Source organism: Trypanosoma theileri, assembly GCF_002087225.1.
Source record: "Trypanosoma theileri isolate Edinburgh chromosome Unknown TM35_Tth_1_V1, whole genome shotgun sequence".
NCBI classification, from domain to species: Eukaryota; Euglenozoa; class Kinetoplastea; order Trypanosomatida; family Trypanosomatidae; genus Trypanosoma; species Trypanosoma theileri.
Window position 1 is genome coordinate 550551 of NW_021639843.1, and position 22553 is coordinate 573103.

At 38.6% G+C, this 22553-nt stretch overlaps 10 protein-coding genes across 10 annotated transcripts; all 10 read right to left on the reverse strand.

Annotated features, from left to right (window-relative positions):
* Position 1: 1 nt before the first annotated feature.
* Positions 2-1186, reverse strand: TM35_000013070 (uncharacterized protein; the record flags this gene model as incomplete). Its single annotated transcript, XM_029020988.1, has 1 exon — positions 2-1186. A coding segment is annotated over one exon (1185 nt), but the record flags the coding sequence as incomplete, so codon positions are not given.
* A 915-nt stretch (positions 1187-2101) lies between these two features.
* TM35_000013080 (putative serine/threonine protein kinase, putative,protein kinase) lies at positions 2102-3607 on the reverse strand (the record flags this gene model as incomplete). Its single annotated transcript, XM_029020989.1, has 1 exon — positions 2102-3607. The coding sequence occupies one exon, from the start codon at positions 3605-3607 to the stop codon at positions 2102-2104; it is 1506 nt and encodes a 501-aa protein (XP_028887497.1).
* A 1139-nt stretch (positions 3608-4746) lies between these two features.
* On the reverse strand, positions 4747-5799 carry TM35_000013090 (uncharacterized protein; the record flags this gene model as incomplete). The annotated part of the gene is made up of 1 exon (XM_029020990.1): positions 4747-5799. The coding sequence occupies one exon, from the start codon at positions 5797-5799 to the stop codon at positions 4747-4749; it is 1053 nt and encodes a 350-aa protein (XP_028887498.1).
* A 909-nt stretch (positions 5800-6708) lies between these two features.
* Positions 6709-9453, reverse strand: TM35_000013100 (RNA polymerase-associated protein CTR9; the record flags this gene model as incomplete). Its single annotated transcript, XM_029020991.1, has 1 exon — positions 6709-9453. One exon carries the CDS (start codon positions 9451-9453, stop codon positions 6709-6711), a length of 2745 nt encoding a protein of 914 aa, XP_028887499.1.
* A 365-nt stretch (positions 9454-9818) lies between these two features.
* Positions 9819-11888, reverse strand: TM35_000013110 (tRNA (cytosine34-C5)-methyltransferase; the record flags this gene model as incomplete). The annotated part of the gene is made up of 1 exon (XM_029020992.1): positions 9819-11888. One exon carries the CDS (start codon positions 11886-11888, stop codon positions 9819-9821), a length of 2070 nt encoding a protein of 689 aa, XP_028887500.1.
* Positions 11889-13313: 1425 nt separating this feature from the next.
* On the reverse strand, positions 13314-14333 carry TM35_000013120 (uncharacterized protein; the record flags this gene model as incomplete). Its single annotated transcript, XM_029020993.1, has 1 exon — positions 13314-14333. The coding sequence occupies one exon, from the start codon at positions 14331-14333 to the stop codon at positions 13314-13316; it is 1020 nt and encodes a 339-aa protein (XP_028887501.1).
* A 291-nt stretch (positions 14334-14624) lies between these two features.
* TM35_000013130 (uncharacterized protein) lies at positions 14625-15407 on the reverse strand (the record flags this gene model as incomplete). Its single annotated transcript, XM_029020994.1, has 1 exon — positions 14625-15407. The coding sequence occupies one exon, from the start codon at positions 15405-15407 to the stop codon at positions 14625-14627; it is 783 nt and encodes a 260-aa protein (XP_028887502.1).
* Positions 15408-16364: 957 nt separating this feature from the next.
* On the reverse strand, positions 16365-17822 carry TM35_000013140 (6-phospho-1-fructokinase; the record flags this gene model as incomplete). The annotated part of the gene is made up of 1 exon (XM_029020995.1): positions 16365-17822. One exon carries the CDS (start codon positions 17820-17822, stop codon positions 16365-16367), a length of 1458 nt encoding a protein of 485 aa, XP_028887503.1.
* A 777-nt stretch (positions 17823-18599) lies between these two features.
* TM35_000013150 (putative vacuolar protein sorting-associated protein 4) lies at positions 18600-19943 on the reverse strand (the record flags this gene model as incomplete). The annotated part of the gene is made up of 1 exon (XM_029020996.1): positions 18600-19943. The coding sequence occupies one exon, from the start codon at positions 19941-19943 to the stop codon at positions 18600-18602; it is 1344 nt and encodes a 447-aa protein (XP_028887504.1).
* A 797-nt stretch (positions 19944-20740) lies between these two features.
* On the reverse strand, positions 20741-22237 carry TM35_000013160 (putative protein kinase; the record flags this gene model as incomplete). The annotated part of the gene is made up of 1 exon (XM_029020997.1): positions 20741-22237. The coding sequence occupies one exon, from the start codon at positions 22235-22237 to the stop codon at positions 20741-20743; it is 1497 nt and encodes a 498-aa protein (XP_028887505.1).
* Between the last annotated feature and the right edge of the window lie 316 nt (positions 22238-22553).

The window sequence follows — 22553 nt, forward strand, 5'->3', positions numbered from 1 at the left end:
CTTTCTTTGAATCCTCATCGTCACTTCCAGCGTTTGATGCAAAGCCATCATCATCTGGAATTACAACCGGTGGCCCACTCTTTACAAACCCACCAGAGAGGGTGGTGGTTCGGCTTCTTTCTGTTGATATAGCAGAACCTTGTTTAAATTCTGTTGTTGCCCTCTCAGAGTCCATTCTGTATTTCTTTGTAGTGTTCTCTTGGGCTGTGAGGTCTTCTGAAGTCGTTGCTTTCAAAGCCGTATCACCCGAGTAACTCGTGTTAAGAGATGCTCTATAACTTATGTTTGATGTGGGAAACGTTTGACCGCTATCATTTATGCTTTGTGGTGCAGATGAGGCGACAAGGTGATCAGTGGGTGCCTTTTGTCGAAGTTTCTGTGATAGATCTTGCACGTTACGCTCGCGCTTGTGGGAAACTGAACGACGTGCAAGTATACTGGCTCTATTCCACGTTGATGAAGAATTCATGATGTAGTCAGGCTGTATTGTCTGTCCCGGGGTAATAGGAAGAATTGGCGCTGCGCCTCCATTCATATAATAAAAATTGTACACAACCTGCGGGGGTGGTGTTGGGGCAAGTGCCGTTGGCGGTAGTCTTGTTATTGAAGGTGATGGGAGTGGTACTGTAGGTGCTGAAGAGTAATTAGCCTCATGTGGAAAACTTTGCCGCGGCAGTGCTGTAAAGCTCTCATTGGCATTCTGTCGGTTTTGAAACGATGGGTCCATTGTCAATGGCGCGTTGTCATGTGGAGATACATGAGGCAACGGAGAGCGGTGGACGGGGATGTTAGATGCAGCCTCTACAGAGTCATACTTTGGCTCTGGGGAATGGGGTGAGGGAGTCATGACGTGCAACAATCCCGTAACTGTTTCTTTGGCAAGTGATGCCACACGCTTACAGTACGACTGAAATACACCCTCCTGGTGAGAGCGTTCTGGTGATCTTGAATAGGCGTTGTTATTCATATTATTATTATTATTATTATTATTATTATTATTATTATTATTATTATTATTATTATTATTGTTAGTAGTAGTATTCATATAATCATAAGTGGAAGTGACGTTGGTGCTCCTCTCTCGCTCTAGCAACGTTCTTGGTTCACTCATTCTTGACGTCATATCCCGCAGGTACGCTGGTTCCCCACGTCCTCGGCGTATACTTAAACGAGGTCGCTCCCGCATCAGAATATTTTTCTTTTTACCTTATCTAAAAAAAAATAAATAAAATAAATAAACACGAGAGAAGAAAGAAAAAAAACTCAAAGAAAAGAATAACCATCTTATTTACTGTCCAAGCAGAAAAGGTACAAAGGTAGAGTCACCACAGAGATGCATACACAGCCACCAAGTTTGCTTCTTTTTTATTTTTTAGAGGTTCTTTCAATCTTCTACGTAACGTAATAAGACGCTTTGTTTTGCGCAAACATAGATAAAAAAAAAAAAAAACAGAAAGAGACATACCCAGAGAAAAGTTTATCTATCTGCTCTTTTATTCTCTCTTGGGATTGTTCATCCGCCTGATTCCTCCTTTTTACACCTTTTCCTCTTGTTTTTTTTTTTTTTTTTGCTTTCTTCTACAATGAAGGCGTCCACCCCACAGCACAGACACACACGCGTGCACTCACAGTCACTCGCGTATAGCACAGCAACCAAATAATACTAACAATGATAACAATGGGGAAAGTTAAAAGAAAAAAAAAAAATTGATATATGAAAGAGCTGAGGGAGGAGGGGTCATAGAAGAGGCGTTAAAACGTCTTAACAGAAAGGATACGCATATGGCGCCCTTCGTAAATAAATAGCGCCTACGGTAAAATTTCTTATTTGGCCACGCGCATCTTTGACTTATTTTCTCTGCAGAAGGTTCAAAAGAAACAGGGGAAACATATACCCTCATTTATTCATTTTTCTCTTTTGTTTTTCTTTTTGCCTCCCTTTCATTATTTTTTTTCTTTTCCCCTATTCTCTTCCCATTTGTTATTACCACTTGATTTTTTTTTCTGTTTTTTTTTTTTTTTCCGTTCCTCGACGTAAGCAACAGAGCGGATGTTTATTGCGCTCCATATGCTACTCCTGTATTTATATCTGTAAAGAGACCTACAGTTTTTCCTTGCCCTCATATACACAGAGTTTTGTAATGGCATTTGAGTGATGCGCATGCTTAGGTCCAAGTAATTCATTTAACTCACGCTGAATTTCGGCGTTGGAGAGTCCACTGGACATCATTCGCATATTGTAAAGCTCTACAGCCTTATTAAGAAGATCCACGCCCATTTGCTCCTCAAGAATTTTTCGTACATCTGATGCTGGTACAGATACACCATTGGAAAGAGTAATCATATCTACCTGCGGTGTACCAGTGGATGGTCCATCTCCAAACTCTTCCGGATGACCTCCCAGATTAGTGTTACCAACAATTCCTTTAGTTTGTTGAACAATAGCCTGTTTTTGTTCAATATAATCACCATCATCATCCACATCCGGGTGTCCAGAGTCATCTTGTGCGGGTGTGGCAGGTTCTTCTTGTGTAGGAGGTGTAGCGGCAGCTTGCTGAGCCAACATAGCCTTCATAGTTTCCCTTTTCATACCGCGCAACATAGCCATTTGTTCACGTTCACTCATTGGAGGAGGTTGAGGTACTTCCTTTGGTTTCTCCTGTGTACGAACTGGTGTACTCTTAGGAGGTGGTGGACGTTTCGCTTCAAATTCAGCACGCTCCTTTTCAGCTTGCTTTTCAAGATCTGCGCTAAATGATTTTAATGACTCCTGAACAAAAGCACTCTCTAATATCCTATTTATACTAGGACGTTGAACTGGATTTACTTGCAAGAGAGCCGCACATAACCCACGCATTTCAGCAGGTACAGTAGATGGAATAGGGTCATATTGTCCAACAAGAATCTTTTTAAGAAGTTCTTTTAAAGATTTTGCATTAAATGGTCGTTGAAGTGTCAACATTTCGTATAAAACAACACCAAGTGCCCATACATCGCTTTTATTATTATATGGCCTATTTTGACAGAGCTCTGGTGAAAAATAGTATGGTGTACCACAAACCGTTTTGGCACATGCCAAAGTATTCTGCAAAACTGTTGAAATACCAAAATCACCCAATTTCACAACATTTCGAGAAGTTAGAAAAATATTTGCAGTTTTCAAATCACGGTGAAGGATATGATTATCATGAAGGTATTTTAAAGCCATACATATTTGTAAAAACCAAAACATAGCCAATTTTGGATCAAAAGGTTTAGGTGGATCTTGTTTTTTAGCCTCTTTAATACGGCTATTTAAATCTCCACCATCTGCATACTCCATGATAATAAAAATAAGTGTACCATCTTCAAAATGTTCGTGGTATCGAATAATATTTGGATGATTCACAGCGGAAAGAATTCGAATTTCATTCTGTACATCACGTTTTTCCTTTGCGGTCATGGAAGCAGATTCAATGGCTTTTACAACATAACGTTTTCCATCAGCTTTTGATCGTACTAGTACAGCCTCACCAAAGCTACCTTTACCAATAGATTTGATTTTGCGATACTTGCTGAGGAAAACCTCAGAAGCCATCGCTTTGGATTCATCCGCTACTTGCGCCATGGGCAAGAGAAAATATAATCTTCCGCCTTTTTTTTTTTCTTTCTTTTTTTCTTTCTTTAAGTGTTACCTTTTTCTATTCGTTATTCTTCCTTCTACCTTTTTTAGCTTGATAACGCGTCAAAGATGTATGAATTTCCTTCTTCTTTTGATTTGCTTCTTTGCTATTAATTGTTTCTACATTGGTATTATGTTCGGTAGTTTATAATGATACGGATCATTAGAAATGAGGTAAATAAGAAAGAAAAAAAAAAAGAAGAAAACAACTTTGTACAAGAGAAACCAAACGGCAGAAAAATAGAACGACATGTCCCATATTTATATTACTATTATTATTATTATTATTAATTTCTTTTTTCTGAGAGTTTGTGCAATTACTTCTCTCTCTCTCTCTCTCTCTCTCCCTCTTCTTTTTTTCTTTTCTTTCTCTCCTTCTCTCTTCCAACTACAGTGGTCACTACCATCAGCACCACCACCGGTGATGAAACATGTTGAACTGGAGCGTTTTATACCTCCTCAGAGAACACGTTATCATCACACACCAACTTACTCACATAAATATGTAAAGAGTGAAAGTAGGCAGTCTATCAGTGAAAACCAAAGGAAGGAGAGAGAGAGAGAAGAGCAGAGCAAAAAAAAAAAAAGAAACAAAGAAAAATACAGAGAGATAACAAAAGATACATAAGACAGATCATAGGGATGTCAACATCCGTAGATGAGGTAGCAGGAGTTTTCTTTTCTTTTCCTCTGTAGTAATAATAAAAATAATAAAACCAAGATAAAAACATCTTGCGAGGATATACAAAAATCTGGTAATAATATTACACCTAATATCATGCGGGGTCATAAATTCTTCTATACATTGACAAATATCATACAAACAGAGAAGCTATAATGTTTCCTCTTTCCATCTCCCTTTCTTTCAGTTCTGTTTTCATTTTATTTGTGTTTCTGATGTTATATATATATGTATATATAAAACATATACAAAACACATATAAATAAATATATATATATCAAACAAAGAAAAAAAAAAGGAAAAGGAAAAAAAAGAATCTGCATATATGTTCAAAGCGTTATATCTAAATTCAAAAACACGTAAAAAAAAAAAAAAAAAAAAACACCTCTTAGGTCTTGAGGGATCAGTAAAATCGGCGAAGACAAGACTGTACCACTGTTGTGTCCGGGAATGAGTTGGGTTTCCAAATACCAGTAGCCCCTTTTGGTGGTCCTGGAACATATTCTGCATTTTGTTTCCTATTCTTCCTCTTCTTCTTCCCTTTATTTTTTGCGGCCTCCATCGCATCAGGATCGATCCAAGTGTTGGGAAAGGGATCAAAACAACCCTCATTACCGGATCTGCTCCAGATGAAGGTCATTGGTTTCTCTTGCTCAAACACTGGGACATCTGCTGCCGCAGCCTTTGCACGCCTCTTGCGCTTTGATGGTTTTTCCTCTACAGGTTCAAAGTGATATACACCTGATACTCCCGTACCAGGAAGTTCATCTAAGTAGTCGTGCGTAACACCTGGTACCTTAAATGGACCTCCCATTTCTTTAGGTGGTGCAGCTTTTTTCTCTGCTTTCGCTTTTGCCGCCTCCCACCGTTCATACTCTTGTCGCCAGTTATCATCGTACTTTGGGTTATTTAAAAGAACACCAGGAAAACCATATGTACCTTTCTTTCCCGGATTTGTCTTTACATTTGGAAGAGCAGTTTTACGTTTATCACCCTCAGCAGATTCATCTGCATTCTTTTTACGATGTCGTCGTTTTTTCTTATCATCTTCTTCACCTGGCATAATAAATTCATACGGCCGATTCTGGAAACAACCCGCGTAACTTCCAGGACCATCACTATGCTTTGGAAAAGAAGGTGGTAAAAACTCTTTAGTGGAAATATTCTTCTTTTTGGATTCCAACGCCTCTTGACGACTTCGGGTTTCTAAATCTTCAAAAGGTCCAACATCTTTACCCCCGTTTTGTTCCTGAGAAGCCAAAGTGAGAAACTTTTTGTCAAAAAATACTTCCGGACCTGCTCCTGTAGCCCCACGGCCTATGGTCATCCCTTTGCCAAGATAACGTGATGGGATGGTATCCATCTTATTGTACGGATCCGTGAGCTTTGGATCGGCATCTGTGGAAATTAGTGGTGGATCAGAGAATAAACCACCGTATACACTGAGGTGCGTCATGTTTTTTTTTTTTTTATTATTATTCTTACTTTTTACGGTACTTCTTCGTTTGGTAGTGTACTCTCTGTTCTTCTTCTTCTTCCTTTTGAGTTTCTCCTTACTCTCAGTTTGAACTGGTGACTACTGGTAAAGGGTTGTTGTTGTTGTTATTTGGTTTCGTGCACGTACCCTCGTGACCTAGTTTATATATGTATATGCGTATGTGTATGGGTATGGGTAGATGTGTATAAGTGGACGTGAAACAAAGGGAAGCAACTTAACTCACCTTCTTTTAATAAATTACGGTTAAGAAGAAGAAAAGAAAGAAAAAGAACAATAACAATAACAAAGTTAAGCAGTGGTGATAGCAACAAACGTTTTCTCTTTCATTTTACCATTTGTTTTTTTTTTTTTTTTTCCAGTACCTGTCTCTCTTCTTTTTTTTTTCTCCATGGAAAGAAGGAAATGATGCAAATCAAGGCATAAGTAGTCAGACGAAAAAAAAAAAAAACAGATCAACTCATTGAATAATAAGACCGGTGTAGCTAGGAGGTACAAAACAATAACAACAACATCAACAACCAAATAAATAAATAACACCCCTCCCCACTCGCCAACACACGTGCCTAATAAATTAATGATTATGTTTCATGTTTGCATGCAGCCTTTTCAATTGCTCTTGTTTTTTGTTTTTTGTTTTTTTCACTTCTTTTCTTTTCCTTTCTTTACTATTTCACCTTTCACTTCTTTCCTTTTTTCTTTTTTTTTTTTTCGTTTCTTTTTTCACTCATTTCTCTTCCTCTTTACACGGAGGGTCTATCCCCTTGGTCCTTCTCTGCACGTCATATTATCCTTCTTTTTCTTTTTTCGTTCATTTCCTTCTTACCTCTTTTTCTTTTTTCTTTTTTTTTTTTCTTTTCTTTTCTTCCCTCACGCCGTTGTCTCTTCTTTTTCGCTCTTCACACCCCCAGGAGTCTTTTCCTCCTCTTCGCCAGTCTCCAACTCTTCAAGATTCATCCCGCCGAGAATTGCGGCACTCTGTTGGGCCGCAGTGTTCTCCTCTGAGAGTGATGGTAACAATAATGATGCCTCTTCGCCAGATGGGGGAACCACAGAGCCGAACTCCGCGCGGTAAGCCTCCAGTTGTGTTCGCATCTCTTCATCAAGAATAGTTGGTTGTGTGAATTGGGATCGCCTATAGTCCTCCAAGATTTCACGTGAGACTTGTAACTCTTGCTCTTGACGTTGTTTCTCCTCAGCCAAACGCTGTTCTTCGGCTCTTCGTTTTTCTTCTTGAATCTCATCGTAAACACGACGCCAGAGATCAGATTGTCGTTCATATTCTTCAGCACTTTGCTGACCAGCCACAATAAGTCGATTAATATTACGATCATTTAAATCTAAACAGTATACACAGACAGATTTAAGAAATGTCCTTGCAACTGCCATCGCCTGCGAACGTGGTTCTTGACTGATAAATTCATTTGCCGTTGTAAGTCCAGTAGCAAGAGAATGACGTAATTTTCTTGCACTTTCAGTAGTAAGAGCTTCTTCACGTGAGATAGCAAAGACAAATGCGGCACAATACAAAAGGGCAAGATTATACTTAAGAAGAGGTAAATTAGGATTTTCTGCAACCACTTTTGTGAGTACCGATATAGCATCCTCATAATGTCCTTCACAAGCCAAACAAAATGCTAATGAAGATGTTTGAAGTGGTGTACGTTGTGTATCACGTTCAAGATAATCAATGGCCTGTTTAAAACTGTCATTTAATGTTTTTACATTTGCTGTATGTGCTTCGTAATGACTACGAACATAATCACAATTAGGTAGTACTTCTCCCACACGATCTAACAAAGATTGACAACGATCATAATCTGCTTCCAGACCAAGACAGCATGCTAAACCATGTGCTGCTAGTATATTTCCCTTATCACGACGTAGTACAAATAAAAAGCGATTCTTTGCACTTGCCAAAAAACGTCTATTATCTTTTCCATGTTGTTGACTGCACCAAAGAAAAGTAGCACCAAGAGCGAGAGCCACTGGAATTGGACGACTTCTGGTAGAACGTAAAGCACTCATTGCAGCGCCAAAACGTTCATTCTCAAAGAATATTTGACCAATATAGGCTAGTGAAGTTGGTTCTTCCGGTACTACTTGTTGTAGTAACACAAGCCATGATACTGCTTGTTTTAATAAACCATCTGTTTTTGCTAATAAATGCAGACGAAGATAAGGTAACTGAAAGTATCCATGTTGTTTTACAAGAAAAATGTATAGTTGTCTTGCTCTTGTACGATCTTTTTCTTCTAAGAGTAATGCCAAATTAAAAACAAGAGGGACATACTCTACGGGTAGTGTAGAATGAGTTAAGAAGTTTGCTCCAAGTTCTCTGTCTATAATATCCTGTAAAGCATCAGAGTCTTCACTTAATGAAGCAATATTAGCAAGTAAATGCATTGAAATAGGTTCACCAACTTCTTTTCGGATACGAGCTACATGTAACATAAGTTTTTTCGCTTCTTCTTTCTTTAATCGTACACACCAAGAAGCAAGAGACCATGAACGAATATCTCCTGGTGCCACATTATTAATAAGTGAGTAACTGTACTGTAATGCTTTTTCATGCATTCCTCTTTGAGAAGCATAGGCAGTTAAAAGTTGTAAAACTTCCTTTTGGTTAGGAAGGTCTGCATTAATACGTAATAGTAATTGTTCTGCCTCAACTTCTCTTCCTGATAATAATAATACCCTAGCGTAGTGAATTCGTGCAGCCATTAAATTAGGGTTTACTTGCATTGATGATTCAAGTAATACCCGTGCATTAGACAAATCACCAAGGGCAATACATAATCGTCCTTCTTGATAATCTGCTATAGCGGCTTCTTCAACTGTTGCTACTTGACGTACTTCAGTTAATAATTGACGAATAGAAGATGCTGACGCTTTAACACGTTCTTGTGATACTGCCCTGAAATAAACAAGATCTGAAACCTTTAATAATACCATAGCATTACCTGGTAACAATTTTCGTAGTCGTTGCGCTACTTCAACAACTTTTGGAATTTGTCTACGGTCTAAAAAGACAACTAGTAGTGCCAATAATGCCAATTCATCATCGGCGTTAACCTCCAAAGCTCGCTCTAACCACTTTTGAGCATAATCTAATCGATTTAAATGATATGCACAAAGTCCCATTCCCACTCGCACAATAGGAGGACTAAAGTCTCCAAGTGTCTCCAAAACGACACGATAATGTGCAAAACTTTTCTTATAACGCTTCATGTGGTAATTCACAGCTGCAAGACCCATCTTTGCAAGAACAAAATGTTCATCTGCCCGACTTGCCTCTTCAAATTTAACTCGGGCAGTTTGCAAACTTGTACCATTTGCCAATGCGGCGAGACCCTCCAAGTATAATGTTACTGGTCGGTGTAACGGGGAGGCGGCGACATCCGCCATACAATTCCCCACCGTCCGCTCACCCCCCATAGCCGCAATAGACGCTTGTACACATCGAATAGCGAAGTGATCATTAAGCTCCGCACGTGTTTGTTGCTCAGCGGCGGCTGTATCGAGAATAGACGTGGCACGTTTAATCTCACCAAGTGCAAAGGCATCACGTGCGTCAGCCAAAGTTGACTGCGTCTGCTGTGAAAGTGTAGTCATTCTCAGACCCAACAGTACAGCTCTGAGGATGGGAGTTTAGATTAACAGTAGATATATATATATATATATATATCTGTTTGTGTGGTGTGAATGGGCCCTGGAGGTGTAGTCTTGTTGTGCTTCTTGGCTTAATTTTTTTTCTTTACTTATTCCTCTCCTTTCGCTCACACGGGCTTATTGGCTTGCCAGGTGGTGAATCACCTCACGCAGTAAAAAAGAAGAAAAAAAAAAATAAAAATAAAAATAAAAATAAAAAGATATCAGTTCAGTACGGATAGAAAGATGTAGAAAAAAAAAAAAAAATACAACCCAGATTACAGAGAAATATTTATTACAATTTTTAATAATCATAATATTTTATTGTTTTACGCGTCTTCCAGGATAGTTTTCTCCTCTTTCTTTCCATCCTTATTATCTTCCTTCACTTCCTCCTCCTTCTTCTCTTCTTCTTCTTCCTCCTCCTTTTTGCTCTTTTTCTTTTCATTACCATCACTAGAGTTACAAGTGTCAACTCCATCTTCTCCATTCATGTCTCCCTGACTATCCTTACTCTTGGCAGCTTCGTCATTGTTATCGTCTCCAGCAGCAATTATCTCAGCACCAGCTTCAGTTTCATTATCAACATTACCCTCTACAAGTGGTTGCCCAAGTGTCAGCTTAGCTAAAGTAATATGCCACTCCGAAACCTTTGCAGATACTTGCCCAGTTCGTGTCTTTTCTGCAGCAATATACACATAGCCAACAACAGACATGTTGCAAGAGATGATAAAACTGTTATGTGGTGGTAATGTTGGAAGTGCCGATAGTAACAATTTGCTGCGGCTAAATTGAAGTACCAATTCTGGACTCACCTCCACGACAAATGTAGAAGGTAGAAGCGATTTCACTGTAGCGATACCTTCCATGCTAAAACGAAGCTTATCGTTACTATACTTCGCAAAAGATTCAATGATCTTAGATCCCACATGTACAACACGAGGACCAAGTTTAGGAAGTAATTCACAAACTGCCTTGTTTGCAAAGTATATCTTTTGTTCTCGGGCTGTCTCATTTCGAACAAAAAGTTGATTCATAGGGAAAGACTCTGGAAGATCCAAGGCACGACGAACAACCTCCTGTAACGGTGGGGATATAACTTTGAAAGTCTCACTTTTGACGTTATTATTATTATTATTAATGGTGGTAGTGGTAGTGGTTTTCGTATCGATGGGATAATCTTCAACACACTCCATCACTGCCACAAAAAAGCCCCCTGTATCTTGATGATGTGGTAAAATACGTCTAGTATAATGTATTCCCTGCGCTTTAAGACGTTCAGTATTAGGAAACATAGACGCATGATAACGGAAACCACGTCCATTTTGCTTTTCAGTATATGCTTGGGCTTCCTCAATATTATGAAGCCAGGTTGAAAGGTCTTTAGTGAGTAAAGACCAATCTGTTAGTCCAGGTGAAGCGATGAGTCCTGGTACAAGTGGTGTAGGGTCAATAAGTCGAAAAGCACCGTTAGCTTGCGCGAGACACTCTGATACTACAGCTTCATCCTCTACTGGATTCATACTACAAGTGGAATACACGATAATACCACCTTTTTTACAAAGCATCATACCCCGTGTTAGCACACGAATTTGAGTACAATGCAAATCAGGACCCTGAAGTGTATTCCAGCGTGGCCACATATCCACAGACTTCCTTAATGTTCCATCACCAGAACACATCACATCACAAAGTACTCGATCAAACTTCTCTTCTGGAGGAAGAAGAGGAAATTGCGTCGCATCATAATGTGTCACAATCAAATGAGGATGTGATCCTGCAGAACGATTGGTCTGGTGCATAAGTACGTCAAGTCGAGAAGTATTAAGGTCATTTGCGACTACTACACCATCTTCCATTGAAGGAATAAGTGCCTCTAATATCTGTGAGGTTTTGCTCCCTGGTGCAGCGCACATGTCAAGTACCCGTTGACCTGGTTTTACCTGGAGAAGTACAGGAGGAATCATACTTACCGTCTCTTGCCGTGTGATGTATCCACCCTCATTAAGGGCCGATATAATTTTCTTTAATCCCTTCAACTCCGCACTGCGCTTTAGATCACCGCGTGAAACACTACACTGAAGTGCCCTCCCACATGATACAAAAGGAATTCTTCGGGTTGGCAACACGTCGTTGAGACGCGCCTGCAGAAACTCAAGCACGTCGTCTGGTTGCGGTGCTGTTGGGTGGACGCGGAGGGCCATTGGCAGCGGGGTGCGTAGGGCCTCCTGCAGGGCGGGCCACTCGCCGGCGGGGGCGACGGTCTTTTCGTAATACGCATCAAAGGCGGCATTTGTGAGGGTCGCGACATTCCGCTGGTCGGTGGCCCACGTACTGTCAGAGCGTCCCCGACGGCGGCCACCACCCTTGCGGTTTTGATTGCGGGATAACTGCGACATGTTATATATATATATATATATATATATATATATATATATATATATATATCTTTTTTTTTTTTTTTTTTTTTTTTTTTTTATTAGTATTCCCTTTCTTTTCGTTATGTATATATGTATATATTACCTTCTCTTATTATTTTTTTTTCTTTTTATTGCTCTCGATCTTGGTGTCTCGTACGCGCCCCCGTTTGAATTTGGTGTATTTTCTCCTTTCAATCCTGTGGGTGTCTAGTCCTCGAGGTCACCAAACCGCTGCTGATCACCAAACCGCAGTAACAGGGAAAAAGGAAAAAAAAAAGCAAGAGAAAGAAAGAAAGAAAGAAAGTGTAATCAAATAATAAAAATGAGAGGGAAACAAGAAATGAAAAAAATTAAATGAAAAAAAAAGAAAAGAGTAGACCATGAAAAAAAAAGGGATCAAAGAAAAAAAAAAAGATATAGTTATAATGATGGTGATGATAATGATAAAGGGAAAGGTGGGAGGGGCGAAGAAGGGGGGAGGGGTGCCGATCACCACAAGAAAAAAAAAAAAAACGAGGGTAACGAATTTCCCACACCACTTTCGCAAACACAAGATCAGAAGCGCACACAATGTACGCATATGCAACTCTCTGTTCGACCGCACCAACAAAGAAATAATTATTCGGTGAGGAATGCTTTTTTTTTTTTTTTTCACTTTTTTTTTCCTTTTTTTTTTCTTTTTTACCTCCCCAACTTTTCAATATTTTTCTCATTTGCTTGATTTCTTAAGTTGACGTCTGCTATTCCCGTGTTTTTATTGCTCCGTCATTAACAGTGCAACAATTGGTAGTGTGCTACTCCATGTCAAACATCGTATCGCATCCACTGTCATTATTGGGTGGTTTTACCTTTTCGTCCTTCTGCACCAAAGGCGCGGGTGGGCGTGGGCCATTGTTACCGCCGTTGTTACTTCCAATGGCTCCTGCAATATTATTGCCATCTTTACTCAACATGTAAGACACCGTCGGTGTCGTTGAGAACTCCTTGAGAGAAACACTCTTCTTCATATTTCAGCCGCTAGATTCTTGAGTTAATGATGAAAAAAAAGAAGAAAAAAAGAAAAAAAAAAAGAAGTAAAAATAACAAATACATACATATATATATTCAGATGCCACAAGTATTTAAAAAAAAAAAAAAAATGCATAGAAACACAGAAACGTGTTTAACAAGAAATAACTAAAAGGAAATAGTAATTTTCGTCCATCACCTTAGTATTGTATCATTACCATGCTGCAGAGGTAAATACACACGCACACACAAACAGAAACGCAAATACACAGACACAGAAAGAGAGAAAGAAGATAAGGACAATAACAATAAGAAAAACAAAGACACAAAAATGGCCTCATCTTTCTATCTACCGATGTTTCTCTCTCTTTCTCTCTTTCTATATATATATATATATTACTCATCTGCGTACAAGACGTGACCTTCGATGTGTACTACACGTTTTGGACGACTTGGTACTCTTTCTTGCATCTCATCCACTTTCTCTTCACTCTCACGTGCTTCAGATGGTCGCTTTGCAATGCAGTATGAAGACGTAGTGGCATCCCACACAATACAATCTTCAGCACTAAGAACACCACCTTTTTGGGTGTATTGCCTCATTGTTTCCATGATCTCTTCATCCACCCGCACACTATGCAAGGGTGTTGCCTTTCCACAAACTGGACAAACAGCAGATTGTAAACCCCCACTACTGCCACCGCTACCACCGTCCTCCCATTTCTGACCTGCTGCATCTTCAATGGACTCCGCACGACGAGTTACCACCTGTTGAGTAGCACGAACAAAAGTTCCCAAATCAAAAATCTCCTGGTGCTGACATGATAAACCACGAGCAGGAATTGTAATAACACTCATTGAAATAGGATCTCGGAGTGGAAGACGCCAACGTACCGCTACAGGTGCTGAACCTACACCAGATACATCATTTCCTTCACGTGGACGTTTTTTCCCACCTATAAGTGCATGAGTATTTTCAGTACGTTTTTCAGATGTTGATAGTTCCTTTAAAGCAGTAGTAATCTTTTCAATATCCCATCGAAATGCAGGGATAGATCTTGTAAGATCATCTATACGATGACGACAAGTTACATGTCTCATCGTTCGGAATGTCTCAATTTCACCAAACGCGTAGGCAAATAGCGTTGATTCCAGTGAAGATGGCACCATCTTTTTTAGTAGTGAGAGAAGTGAATCCACGTACCTAACAGCATCCGTGACAATAGAAACATCTAAGGAAGCCAATTTCCGACAAAATGCCCCACATAACATAGAACATTGGCATAAATTATGTGTAAGGGGTGGATGACGTGCCGCTTCTTCCTCAACATATTTTAACAATCTACCATGTGCAGTTTCTACGGCGCTATCAGAGTCCATAGACCGTATCTCGTGCAGGAGTTCCCAACTCAACATTCCCACACTCTAAAAGATAAATCACAACATTAGTACCAAAGCAAGCCAAAAGAAATAATAATAATAATAATAATAATAATAATAATAATAATAATAAAGAAAATTTGAGAGAAAACAAAGAAGTTAATAAACCCCAGCAGCTACACTGACATCAAATATTTAAAAAGAAGTTTACTTCATCTTGTAAAATCTAAAGCATTTTTTTTTTCCTTTTTTTTTTTTAACATTTTCTTTCTGTCATTCACGCAACCATATCAACAATACAAACAACACACAATATCCCATTTTAATTTACAAAGTTGACAAAATATCTTCCAACTGCTCATCAAATCGTGTAGTTGGTACCGATAGCTCAAATCTAGAGAGGAAACTCTTTGCTGCTGCCGTCTCTTCACTCAAGGAATAAAAACGCTGCCGCTTTTCAGAACCAGTCTTTGACTTGTTTGAGAAATCCAGGAAACGAAAAGAGTGTCGTTGTGGTTCAGTCTTCGTAGTTTCAGCAGCAGTCATAACTGGCTCCGATACACTAGACGCCGCTACAGCTACTGCTGTTGTTGTTGTTGTTGTTGTTGTTGCCAAGGTAGGAAAGGTTGTGTGAAGGGATTTTGAATCCTTCATCTGTGAAAAATGACTACTTTGTGAAATATTAAACGTCGATGTGAAGGGAGCAGTGACACTTGGAGAGTTATGTAGATGTTGAGAGACAGTTCCTGCCCCACCTATTGTTGTTGTTGTTGCTGCTCTAGTTGAGGAAGGCGTTTCTTTCATGTTATCATGTTCCACATGTTGTGCTGTCTCATTCTTTACCTCTGGAGCATCTGCCAACTCTTTGCCACTATGATTATCATCATTATCATTCATATCTTCTTCTTCTTCTTCTTCCTCTTCTTCTTCTTCTTCCTCTTCATAGTAATCTTCCTCTTCCTCCTCTTCTTCTAACTCTTCTTCTTCCATCTCTTCAGTGTTTTCCACTAGCTCACTCTCTTCATGAAAGCCAACATCAGAGAGTGGTAGCTTCTCTGTAACTTCTTCATCCTCATTACTGATGAAATCATTGCCATCTCTGAAACTCATGATGATCCCTTCTTCCTCTCTACAAGAGTAACAAAAAGAAAAAAAAAAAGAAAGAGACACAACAGAAAATACGAAAAGAAAGCGAGAAAGAAAACAATAAAAAAAGAGGGAAAGGAAAGCAAAAGGGAAAAAAACAAAAAAAAAAAAGAAAGAGTTTTCTTTAAAAATAAAAAAGCGACAAAGAGAGATGCAAAAAAACAAAAAATCTGTATTTGCACCTACCCACCCACGAGATATTTATTTCTGCAATAAAAAAAGGCCTAATCATCAACGCAAAATCGCGCAAACAAAGAAGAAAGCAATGTGATAGGATCATGCCGTTTATCACCTCTTTAAATAGTGTCGCTCACTTCCATGTGAGGCAACGTTTCCTTGTTGAATTTCTATTTAATGAGAGATACCTTTTTACTTTTTTTTTTCATACAATCGTGATAAAAAAGCTGAGGAGGTCATACTATTCGAATTAGAATTAGTATTTGCCTCTTTTCTCTTTTGAGAGGTGCCCATTACCTCAGGAATGTATCCAGTAGGGGGAAAAAAAAAATGAAATATCCCTCTTTTTCCCCCCCTTTGATTTTTTCCTATAAAAAAAAGAGTAGCGCCCATGATAATAATAATAAAAAACCGCGCGTTAACCCAAAAAGATTTTTTTCTTCTAGAAAAGGACAACCTTCTTTTTTTTCTCTTTTCAACTTAAGCTAAAATTATTTTGATCTTTTGTTCATTTTATTGGAATTCTCTTTTCTTTTTTTTTTTGGTTTTTTCTTTATTAACCATCCAGAAATTGTTTTTCATTCATTTATTAAATTTATACATTATTTTTTTTTTTTGTTTTTTTTTTTCTCTCTTTTTTTTTTGGTTTTTTTCAACCTATCTCCTACTTTAAAGAAGGAGAATCAATAATAATAATAATAACACTGCTTTCGGTAAACCTAAACCTATTTACAAAGTGCATTTCTACAGCCTGGACAACTCATTGATAAGACGCTCACGAATCAATCCAATTGCCTCAAGCTCACGACGGATTTCTGTTTCCTTACAGGCGCGTACATCGTCGTGAAGTCCAACAGTGATCTCCCGCACTTGACGCCAGAGCTGACCCCGAAGGTCAATCACACGGCGGACTGAAGTAGCCACCTTAATGGGAACAAGAATGTAATTGTTGTAGCGCATCGCAATGATACAGTTGGTGGCACCAGCCATCGCCTCATGCATGGCGAGAGTTGCCAAAGTGGCGCAGAAGAGAGCATCATTAGCAGAAGGTGGGCATGCACGGATCATATATGAGGGATCAATATACTTCACTGTGCCATGAGGATAACGATCACGGTTCTCCTTCAACCACTTTTGAATCCTCTTCGTGAGAACAATACCAATGTCCAACAATTTCTTGTTGCCTGAGGCATCATAGCCACGAGAACCTTCCTCCCAGTTCTGGCCAAAACCTTCTGCGAGAATGATAACACAGCTGCGGGAAGTCTCAAAGCGGCGTTCAATCAGCTTCATTACTGTTTCTTCAGGAATAGGGTTTTCAGGAACAAGGCAAATATTTGCCTGGGCGCTTGCCACAGCTGCTTGCGCAGCAATGAAACCACTGTCACGACCCATGAGCTTTACAACGCCAACACCGTAATTGAGAGAAATAGCCTCAGCGTATGCGGCACGAATAGCTTGAACAGCCTTTTCCACAGCAGTTTGGAAACCAAATGTACGGTGTGAAAAACTGAGGTCGTTATCAATGGTTTTGGGAACACCAAAAACAGCAATGTCAGCTCCACGACGCTTGGCTTCTTGAGCAATTGAGAGGGCACCACGTTGTGTTCCATCTCCACCCACAGTAAAGAGAATATTTACACCAAGTCGCTGCAATGTGTCAACCATTTCCTTTGGATCCTGTGGACCACGGCTGCTTCCAAGAATTGTACCACCATGGCGGTGAATGCTTGTAACAGAGCTGCGGTAAAGCTCCATAGCAGTGTGGGCACCACTCTTAGACAGACCCCAGTAACCAAAACGGAAACCAATAACACGTTTTACACTGTAGGCCTTAATAGCAGTAAGGGTCAAAGAACGAATCACATCATTGAGACCAGGGCAAATACCACCACATGTAACGATACCTACAACTGTATCGGCCGGGTTAAAGTGAAGGCGATGACGGGGTGCGGCAAGCTCACAGAGAAGGGGGCTTAAAGAGATAGGATTATTAGAGGGAGATCCCTCTTGTGGGCGTGGGTCGTACATGATGTGTTCAATACGGTCAGAAAACTCCTCACGCATCACATGTTTCCTGCTTGGATTTACGTATTTGCGTCCCGGAAGACGCTCCACATTAAGATCCTCCTGTGTCACTTTGCTCAGTGAGGCCGCAGGAGAGAGAACCAGTTTGCTGGTGACACGACGACGAGACTCCATGATAAGTTATTCTTATAAAAGTTGTTGTTGTTTGTTTGTTAGCTTTGCTTGTTTGAACTTGAAACCAGATTATTTTTTTTTTTTTTTTAAAGGGGGGGGGAGTAAAAAGTTGTAGAATAAACCAACCAAGGGACGTTTGAGTAAGTTACCCATGTGTACCATCTTTACATAAATTCACATTCATCATATTTTTCTTCATGAAAAGTCACATACCCACATTTGAGTAAATTGTTGAAAAGGGTGGGAAACATAACTTGCATAAGGTCATATATATATATATATATATATACCTTTTTCTTTTTTTTTTTTTTTCTTTCCGAACAATTTCTTTTTTTTTTTCTTCTCTTTCTTTCACTCAGTCCATAGTTCTTGTTCGTCTAAACATGAAACATCATCTTTGCTTGGAGTTTTTCGTCACGACCTTTATATTTTTTTCTCCTTCTTTTCTTTCCTTCCCTTTGCTTTTGGTATCACAGCTGTCCTCTCCACATTTTACTCTTATCAAATATTTTCTCCCATTTTTTTTTTCTTTTCAATTAAAATAATTCTTTCTTGCAACGTGTGAAAAAAAAAAAAAAAAAAAACATTTCTCCCGTGTCTAGTTACTCTCTAACATTACAGAGCTTCGGTAGGGCTCAAACTCATGAATACTGTAAAATAAGGGAGTTAATAACAACATCATCAATAATAAGAAGGTTTAAAAGAAAAAAAAAAAAAAGCAAAAAAAAAAAGGGAGGGAGGGAGGGATATTTTACTTCTAAGCTCCTCACCACTCCTTTAACCTTCCTGTCCAAACTCCTCTGTAAACTTGATGTGTTGTGCAACATCATCATCAGATACAGAGGGTCTAGCAGTAATCAACGCCTTCATAAAGTCCTGCATGGTAACAGGGAGCGGCATTAGTAACTCTGGTTGGGCAATCTCCTGCGCTGTCATTGCAAATCCCTCCGGATCACCAGGTGAACAAGGCACAAGACGATTATTTACTGTACGTGTTGGATCTTTTGGATCCGGTCCTGTTACCCTCTTAAAGTGTGTGGCCACTTGAACAGAGCGAATACACTCCATCATGGCATTTCGTACCACAATATTAATGTCACTACCACTATATCTCTCTGTCATTTGGGCCAACTTGTACCAATCCTCATCTGTTAATGTATGAGGAGTATCACCAATGTGAATTTTAAACATCTGACATCGCGCTTGAACATCTGGTAAAGGAATATAAATACGGCGTTCAAAACGTCGTCGGACAGCACTATCAAGAGCCCATGGAATATTAGTTGCGCCAAGTACCAACACACCTTCATCATCGTGACCCACACCTTGCATTTGTACAAGAAATTCTGTCTTAATGCGTCGTGAAGCGTCATTTTCACCATCTGAGCGAGATGAACAGAGGGAATCTATTTCATCAATAAAAATAATTGCAGGTTTACCATCATTTTTATATGCTTCACGAGCCATTTCAAATAAATTTCTCACCAATTTTTCAGAATCACCTAACCAACGTGACATTAAATCGGCACTGCTAACACTTAAAAAAGTACCATCACCTTCTGTGGCTACTGCCTTTGCAAGATAAGACTTACCTGTTCCAGGTGGTCCATACATGAGAATACCTTTCCATGGTTTACGGTTTCCTGTGAAGAGTTGTGGAAAACGGACAGGAAGAATCACTGCCTCTTTTAGTGCTTCCTTTGCACCTTCTAAACCAGCAATCTGTGACCACTGTACATTAGGTTTTACTCGTACAATAGCTCCTTCTAATCCATTACGCATACGTTGTTTGTCTTCTTCATCCTCTTTGGCTCTTTTACTTACAGATGCAGTTTTCTGTGCGGTACCTCCTGCACCTGTATTGTTTCTGTTGTTGTTACTTTCTTCCTTTGAGTTATCCAGGTATTCTTTAATTTTCTCTGCTCGTTCCATAATTTCACGCACTTTTTTTTTAAGTAAATCCCTTTTAGTTGGATTACTCTTTTCATACTTGATAGCCGTCATGAAAACTTCTATAGATTCCATATACCACCGGTATGCTTCTTCGTATTCTTTTTGCTCATCATGATTAGCGGCACGTTTAAATAAATCTACCGCCTTTGATGTAAAATCAACAGACATCTCAGTATTCTTCTTAAATGTATAGCTATAAATACAAGAATATAAAACTAATTAATAATAATTTACGTACGGAGCTATGTTTATGTATAAACACGTTTCCTTCACGCTCCAGACCTTACAGAAAGAGGGAAGAAGAAAAAAAGAAAAGAAAAAAGAAAAAGAATTCCTCAAATTAAAATGAAACAAATATCCCTTTCCTCTTACCCTTAATGCACTTCGTACGTTTTGATATTTACTTTAACTCAGTTATCCTTTTTTTTTTTTTTACCGTTGCTCCTGTTCGTTTCGCACACACTTTATCCAACTGTGCATGGCGCTCATATATATACGTATATATACATATATGAGCAAGGAAGCAAAAAAAAAATGGAAAAAAAAAAAGAAGCAATGGAAAAAAAAGAGAGAAAAATAAAACATAAACAGGTTCATACAGACCTTTTTTTTTTTCATGTCATTTTCCTCTCCAAATTTAAATTGGAAAACCTAAATAATTCCTTTGATTCTTTCTTCTTTGGAGGTATCTCTCTCATTTTCTTTCCCGTTTCGAATTTCATATAAATGAGTATACGTTTCTATTAATTCTCCTATTTCAGGAAATTTCATGTAAGGGGGAAACAGGATAAAAAAAAAAAGACAATTAACATCCAAAGAGAAGAAAGTAAAAGTCATAGCAAGGAGATAAAAGCGGAATGGGATATATATATATATATATATATATATATATATATATAGATATAGATATATTAAGGGAAAAAAAAAGTAAAATCAACAAAAATAAAACTCAAGACAACATTCTTTCACCTATGAGACCCCAGTAAACGATTTTCCATAATTGTAGTTAATTCCGTCACGACATCTATTGCCATGGGTCTCAATGAAGGATCATGCATCAACATCTGAATAATAAGATTAATGAGAGAATCTGAATATTGTTTTGTATGAAGACGAATAGCTCGTCTAACGGCTTCTGCAAGAGTTTCCTTCGTCCAGTCCGAGTCACTTAACACCGTTGTGGCTCCTTTACTGTTGTGTAACATTGCAAACTCGGGAAGTGTTGCTAACACAAATGCCACAACACCTAAACTAAATATATCTGATTTTGTTGAACCTGTGGAGTGTGCCATCTCAGGTGCTCGATATTCAAACGTTGGTGAGGCATCTCGTCGTCCGTTAAGTACCATAGAAGCTGCACTCGGTTGTGTATCGCATGAACTACAGAGATCTAAATCCATCAGTAAGACTTGTTCTTCGTGGTTAAGTAGTAGTATATTATCCGGTTTAATATCACGATGAGCTAATGGTGGTTTTTGTGAATGAAGATAACTAAGAGCTGTAGCTATTTGAAGAATGATAGAACAAAGTTTATGTTCTTCAATTGCTCTACGTTGTCGTCTAATAAATTTAAATAGGTCACCTTCAGAGTAATATGGCATAATTACACTGATTTTCAGTGGATGTTCAGTACCAAAAACATCTAAGTATCGTATAAGATGTTTATGTGAGAGTTTTCGCATCTTTTCAGCTTGCAAGAGTCGTGCATTATATAGAGCACGATCTTCATTAGCAAAACTCATCTCTTTCGATACTACTACCTCATTATCGAATGTCATACATTTGTATACAACACCCTGTCCACCTTCACCTAACTTTTCACATTTGCGTAATGACCTATACTTTGATAGTTTCGCAATATTATTATTATTATTATTATTATTATTATTATTATTAGTAGTAGTAGTAGTATTATTATTATTATTATAATTACTATTACTACTAATAGATAAAACAATACTCTTTAATTCATCATCCAGTATAGATCGAGTCCTACTATAGTCTGAGCGCCGAATAGGCGATGAGCAACAAGTTAAACACTTTAATACTCCACACTCAAAAGAAAAAGGAACACAATCACTGCATATCGTATCGGCACAATTCTCACAATAGTATAGTGCTCTTTCATCTTGAATCATTCTTCCACATCGAGAGCAAGAAAACATAAAATGAGATGGTAATTGACATTTTCTACAAACCACAGCAGTAGGTCGATTAAGGAATCCACTAGATACACACCGTTTACATGCGGGGTACTTACATACAACACATTGATATAATTTTTCTTCTTTATTCTTACAAACAACACAGATTACTGCAGGACAATTAAATTTTGCTGTACACTCCGGACAATAACCAGCACAACTCAGGCAACGTGAACATAAATTAGTAGCACAAATCAAGCAGCTTGTTATATCATTGCCTTGATTTCCGCACCTACTACAATAATAAGATTGATTCATCGTCCTTAAACCCTATATCTCCTTTCAACCTAGGGGAATGGAGTGATCCTACTCAGTGGTGGTCACTGCGTCCTCTCACTTCCCTTCATTTTCAATAATAGTGAAATTAAAGAATAGAACGCATTATCAAGAAATACACAAGAAAAAAAAAAAAAAGTATGAAGGGTTAAAAGAACAAGGGAGAAAATAAAAAAAAAGAAAAAAAAATTTAATTTCAAAAGGCTTGAAGGTACTTTTCTGTGAAACAAGGACTTCATTGAAGTCCAAATTCACAAACGATGAACCCCCTTCAAAAGAGATAAAAAAAAAAAAAAAA